The sequence below is a fragment of the Erigeron canadensis genome, chromosome 8, assembly GCF_010389155.1.
Source record: "Erigeron canadensis isolate Cc75 chromosome 8, C_canadensis_v1, whole genome shotgun sequence".
Classification (NCBI taxonomy): Eukaryota; Viridiplantae; Streptophyta; class Magnoliopsida; order Asterales; family Asteraceae; genus Erigeron; species Erigeron canadensis.
In genome coordinates this window covers 41,788,232-41,795,060 of record NC_057768.1, presented here as the reverse complement: position 1 = coordinate 41,795,060, position 6,829 = coordinate 41,788,232, and the positions used below count along the sequence as shown (strand labels likewise).

Here is a 6,829-nt window from a genome sequence, read left to right as displayed (position 1 = left end):
ATTATTTTAAACAAATTAAATATGATATCATAAATTTATTTTCTTTTTCATCATTTGAATTTAAAAAATCTTATTTTACCTATTAGGTATTAAATTAAATTATTTTTTTTCACTCATATTTAAAAAGTTATTTATTTCTTGAAAATTAACTCTTTCAGTTTATGTTTTATGTATTTAAATTGAACTTATGTTTATAATTTATTTATGAAGTATATTATATTTAGTTTATTCCTTGATTTTATTGTTCTTATATGGTTGCATGATTTAGACATTGTTAAAAAATACAAATCCCTGAATAAGTATTAAAATAGTAAGTTTATATTTGAATACATTGTTGTTACAATATTATAATTTGACACTTTAATTTGAAATATTCATTATAATTTTTGAACAGATTTTCATAATAACAATAATTTACTATGCAACGCATGAGTTTAATCTAGTAATGTATATATGAAACTATAAAGCGATGAGATAACATATTTTCCTAACTTATATTTTTAGAACTTGGAAAGCATTGAGTGCAAATTAAAAGTTCTTCAAGTGCAAATGGTCATTAAATTTCTTTCCAGAAAACTCCAAATTGTAGTCTCGAATCCCACTAGAAACCAGACTGGGCCAATAGATGAACCTATAACTCCCATCGTCTGAGATTTTGGGCTTTTAATATCAAAGTTTTTCTCTATTAGGCTCGAACCAACATTAGAGTCAAATAATTAAATCACATTCATAAGTGCTGGGTCAGTAGCTCATTTCTATGCTAGAGAGCCCAACTATGATTTTGTAACAGCTCAACATATATGTGTTGTACTTGTTTAGTCTTTTAGACTACCAGAATGTAAAAAGACCAAAAAAGAAAGCTAAACTGGTGATTTTATCATTACTTTATAATTAATTTTAATTTACTAGTTTTTAATACTACGAGTAATAGATAATTTACTACCAGCATTGAGATTTATATAAATGCATTTGATATAATGTATTTCGTTTTTGTTCGTTGTCATCTTTATCGACACATTAAAAAAAATATATCTATACTCACAAATTGATTGAACCACTACTAAAGATTAATTCATGGTTGTATTTGGTTTTTACCTCAAAAATATGCTAATAATTATAAAATCTTGATGATTAAATACAGTTAAAAAAAATGTAACAGGTATCAAATGATGAGGGGCCCAAAATGAAAGTTAAAAATGAAATCAAGAAAATGTGAAACGAAATCGGAGAGTACGATAACACCTGCGTGGGCCGCGGGCGTGCCAGCTTCCCCTGCCATGTTTTCAATGAAATGTCAAATACACCCTTCAAATGACAAGGTTTTCAAGCTTGATTCTAATCTTCATTTTCATGATAACTTTTCTTTAGTTTATTACTTTGAAAACTTTCCGTATATTTTTTATTTTTTCAAAGTTTTTCTTCTCAGTACATTTTATCATAACATCTTGATTAGGTGAGTAAAATTATTTATATTTTATCTAAGCATACATTTTTTTTTTCTTTCAAAATATCATCAGAACTAATTAACCTTTACTTCTATCATTTTACACATTTTGATAATCATATAACACCTACAATTAGAGACAATTAATGTGGTAACTAACCAAACTCACCAAAAAATTATATAATCAGATTGTCATTCTTATTATCGTATCAATCATCCCAATTAATCCAAATTATTGGGTAACATCATGATCACATGAATTATTAAATATCATTACAAATGGATCCTTCGATCTTTAATTGTTCATTCGTTCAATTAATTCTTTTTAATAGGCTCCAAAATTATAATTATGAATGAACACTTTCGCAGCTTAATTGTTGCATTCACAATGATGTTCATATCTTTCTTAACAACTATAAGCATCTTCTTCCCATTTGGACTTCGATTTCATATTGAAAAGTTGATCTCAACTACGTCCATTTACAATCAAGTACATTCACAAATATCCTCAAATTGAAAATACTTTTATCTCCTAATAGTCGACAAGAACTAGTATTCCTAATTAAGTGTTGAAAACTTATTCCAGATTTACCATCAATGTTTATCGGCATATATACAACTCATAAAGTAACTTTAGTCATAAATCAAAGTTATATATCAAAACAAAAGAGTTCTTTATTTAAAGAAGCAACAATTTGTGTGCATGGGGGCAAAACAGTAAAATAAGAAAAAGCAATGTATACTGTATATACGTACGTGTCAGCTGTCACAGAACATTACCGCAGCCTACTATGGGCAGTACAAAGCCGACAAACTGACGTCGAATGTTCTACCACACGCAGTAAACTGTCCACCGCCCGATCTTAATCCAACGGTTTGGTTGTAGTCGGGTCACCTGAAAAGGGAAAACCAATAGACAAAGAGGACATCAGCCAACAGTCAAGTTAACAAATTTCTGTATATCCACCAATCCCAATGGCCATTACTTGATTCGAAGAAGATACCGTAGCTCTCTATCACGTACCACGTCTACACACACATACTCCCCTTTTTTATAAATATAAAGATTTGTCATATATATATATGTTTGTTTGAAACTTTAAACAATTTTTTTACAAGAAAAAAACTTTCTTTATAGTTAAGCTTAAAAAATGTTTTAGGATGTAGCTAGTTTGGGTAAACTATTAGTATTTGTTGATTGGATTTCAATTCAATTACATATATATAGGGAATGCTTACCAATAATTTCCCCAAAAGAATTGAAGGATATAATTAAATGATTCGAGCTTGAACAATATAAGAATGGGAGTATTCGATTTAAAAACTCATTTGAGCTGTATACTCAACCTTTATTTGAAATGTTCTAAAATCAATTACAAGGTAAAATTAGTAATGCATAACGGCAGAAATATATATATATATATATATATATACATATACATATAGAGGAGAGATTATTTGAGAACTCCTAAAAAAAAAGAACTAAAGAACTCCTCTACACCTTTGGATCAAAGAAAATGAATGGACAAGATTAAAAATAAAAAAACTCCTCTCAACACTAGAGGGGTATTTTCGTCAGCTCCTTTTTCTCTCTCTCTTACTTTAATATAATTTTATCTAATTCACTAAAAAACTTTTATCTCACAAACCGTAAATCGTTAGACGAAAAGAAAAGCATAGGTAGTCTTAGAATTTCATCCTCTTTCATTAAAGATGCGATTCGATATACTTTTGACGACTTTTTAAATTTTGTTTTTTTTCCATCACGTTCATCTTACATATGTGTAAGTTGTACTTACCCATGAGCAAGTTGTACTTACCCATAATACATCTCGCTCTAGGGTTTAGGGTTTGAAGGTCGAGGGTTAGCCGTAACCCTCGGGCTTTAAACCCTAAACCCTAGAGTGTGAACCCTCATCCTTTTTAGGTTTTTAGGGTTTAGCATTTAGGGTTTAGATTTTTCAGGGTTTTTAGAATGTAGCGTCCCCCTCAATTTGGAATTAAGCTTTAGGGTTTAGGGTTTGAAGTTGTAGGGTTCAGGGTTTTGAACTTTATAAGTAACTTACCCATGTGTAGGTTGTACTTACCCATGGGCAGGTTGTACTTACGCATGGACAGGTTATATAACTCACTACTTCTAGGTCTTTCCTACACATGTGTAGGTTGTACTTACACATGTGTAGGATGAACGTGATGAAAAAAAAACGAAATTTAAAAAGTCGTCAAAAGTATATCGAATCGCATCTCTAATGAAAGAGGACGAAATTTCAAGACTACCCATGCTTTTTTTTCCGTCTAATGATGTACGGTTTGTGAGATCAAAGTTTTTTAATGATTTAGATATTTTTTGATTTAATAAGAAGAGAGAGAAAGAGAGTGCTGGACAACTTTTTTAATAATGACAAACATGCCCTTCTTGATTTTGATGAATGGAGGGCTGAGATTGGTTCTCGCGTTTTTTTTTTTAGTGGTTCTCAAAATAACTCACCCCTGTATATATATATATATATATATATATATATATATATATATTATATTATATATATATATATATATATATATATGAATTTATCTTGCAAGTATTTAAGTACACCATGATCAAGACAATGTGATTGCCCCAATAAATAAACCGGAACTAAAAACTAGTAAACAACTTTAATTCAATCACATCGATCAATTATCCATATGGTGATTCAATTAAATAACTTTGTTTACGATTACTTTAGTTGTCACAAATTGTACCAATACAGTGATCAAAATGTGAACACCAAAACTTGATGGACTAAAAATGTAAATTAATCATCTATATATACCTGCAAACACAAACTTACATACATGGCATATTCCATTATTTCACTGTAGCACTGTCACTTAATTTCTCTTTCCCTATATGGATCAATCTCTCCTATCTCTTGTCGCCGGAAAACACACCGCCGGCGACGACAACAACATCTCACCGGAAAAAATCCCCTACTACGACCTATCACAAATCTACCACAATTATTACTTCCTTTCTTCTGCCTTTCAGTTTCCGTACATCCCATCCTACAATTTCCCCAACAACAACATATATCTTGATGATCATATAGTTGACTACTACTGTTCCTTAACCAACCAAACATTCAAAAAACCCAGACCCGAACCCGAAATAACTCCGTATCAGTACTTCACTCCAACACTTGTCTTAAATAATGAGTTACCTAGTCTAGATGATCCCTATTCACTAGAACACGTCATCACCGACCCATCTTTTACTAACTACAGCAAACCAACTGAGCCGAATCCGGTTCAACAACCCCAAAAAAAACAAGAATCGAACCGGGTTCGGGTTAACAAGGAAAAAATGCGAATAAGGCGAAAAAACATTAGCGACAAAACAATGTATTTGAAAAATCTGTTACCGTCGAGGGACAAAAAGATGGAGATGGCAACTGTTTATGCTGAAGCGAGTAAGTACATAAAGTATTTGAAAGCACAAATTAAGGTGTTGGAAGCAATGCCTACTGTTGGTGATAATCATGGGTATAATGGGTCGTGTTCGGGTTCGAATTTCGGGGGTGATGAAAGTGATAGTAGTGGTGGTGATGTAGATGGGTGTGGGGGAAAGTTGAGAAAATTGAAAAGGGGTGAGTTGTTGGAGGTTTTGGTGAATTCTAAGTCTGCTCAAAGAATGATGTGTTCCATTGGTTTTTGTGTTTATTCTGTTGAACAGAAGTTGTTGCTTAAGGAACTTGATGATAAGCATTTGTTGTCTACTGATCCTTCATTTTACTTTTATTAAATCAAAGGTAATGTTTTACTTTTTTACCTTTTAACTAGTTGAAATTTGTTATGGATTGTTCTCGATCTTTTTCTTCGATCTGGTACAGAATGGTGGTTTTGCTGGAAAGGAGTGGAGGATAGTACGGATGAGGGTAGTTTGGTAATTTTGAAGGTCAGAGTTGGAGTACGTTCTTAAGCTGTAAATTAAAGAGGAGAAATGAAGATCGAGCTAGTTTTAACTTTTGCTATTTCGGTGAATTTTGATATCACCACGGTTAAAAGAAATTTAGCAAAATGCATCTTGTCTTGAAGTGATGATACTTTTGATGTATTGATCATATTAGATTAAGAAACAATTATTCCATCCAAATTTTGGTTATATAATATATAGTCTTTTTAGTAAATGAAGGTATGAATTTATTTGTTTTTGTTATAATGCTCATCGAGTACTATTTTGTGATTTGTGAATGTGAATAATTTATGGGTTTATATGCGTATGTTTGAATTTGAAAAGAGATGCATAAAAGAGTAGTAGTGCCAAAGAAAACATATGAGCAACTCTTACGTACATCTATCACCTGACTTTTGTAATCATGGTTTTGAGGCTGTACGTTAACAAACTTGACAGTACGACATATAATAATATTAATCTTACATTACAATTATAGACACAGAATATTTCGGAAATGTTTACTTGGATGGGTTTCGGAATGGGGTTTTTGGGTCTACTTTTGAACACAATAGTTTGATTGCAAAGATTTGGAAATGGCAATGGGTTTAAACTTTAAACCCATGAAAGCATATTATCTCCAACTCCATCGAAGTGATAACTAAATATAATTAATTTGTATTAGACTAGTGATTGAGGAAATAATCGTAACTCTAAGGTCGCGTTTGGTTAACAGAATTTGATGGAATCCAATGGAATTGGAATTAAATTTCATTCCTTAATGTGTTTGGTTGGTTAAAGATGGAGGAATCACATTCTGTTGGAATGTAAACATTCCCTCATTTGATGGAATCTCCAATCCTTGTGGATGGGGGAAAGAATTCCGTTTCATCCCTCACTTAAATCTTCAAAAAATCAAAAACATTCCGTCAAATTACATTCCTTCATAATCTAATTCCTTTGACAAATTTCATTCCTTCCAAAAACATTTTGTGAACCAAACGCGCCCTTTAATTCTCTAATATCATTTGTTAGAAACCCAACTTATCCAAATCTATATTAATCATTACTCTAAGTCTCTAATATCATTTGTTAGAAACCCAACTTATTCAAATCTATATCCATCATTTAAGCACAACGATGTATCGATCTAAACCCAATGAACATAGAAAAAACTGCTTCTTGGTTTATAATTTTATATATTTAGTTATTTACTAACATGAGACATGGATTTACACCATAATATAGTTATATATCAATGTACACGTTAGTCGGTTAGGGCATAGGATTTCTAGAATAGAAAATTTTATTTGTTGTTTAGGTATTAAAAGATTTAAAATCAAGTTTAACGACTTGATGCCAGAAGGGCACTAAGAATCTATCGGAACTCTTGATAGCTTTTCTTGACATCCACATACCAAATAATGCGGCAATGTGGGGTAAATCCCGTTTGA

General features: G+C 31.4%; 1 protein-coding gene across 1 annotated transcript; it reads left to right on the top strand.

Moving 5' to 3' along the window:
- Positions 1 to 4,334: 4,334 nt before the first annotated feature.
- LOC122610876 (transcription factor bHLH117-like) lies at positions 4,335 to 5,207 on the top strand (the record flags this gene model as incomplete). Its single annotated transcript, XM_043783833.1, has 1 exon — positions 4,335 to 5,207. A coding segment is annotated over exon 1 (873 nt), but the record flags the coding sequence as incomplete, so codon positions are not given.
- Between the last annotated feature and the right edge of the window lie 1,622 nt (positions 5,208 to 6,829).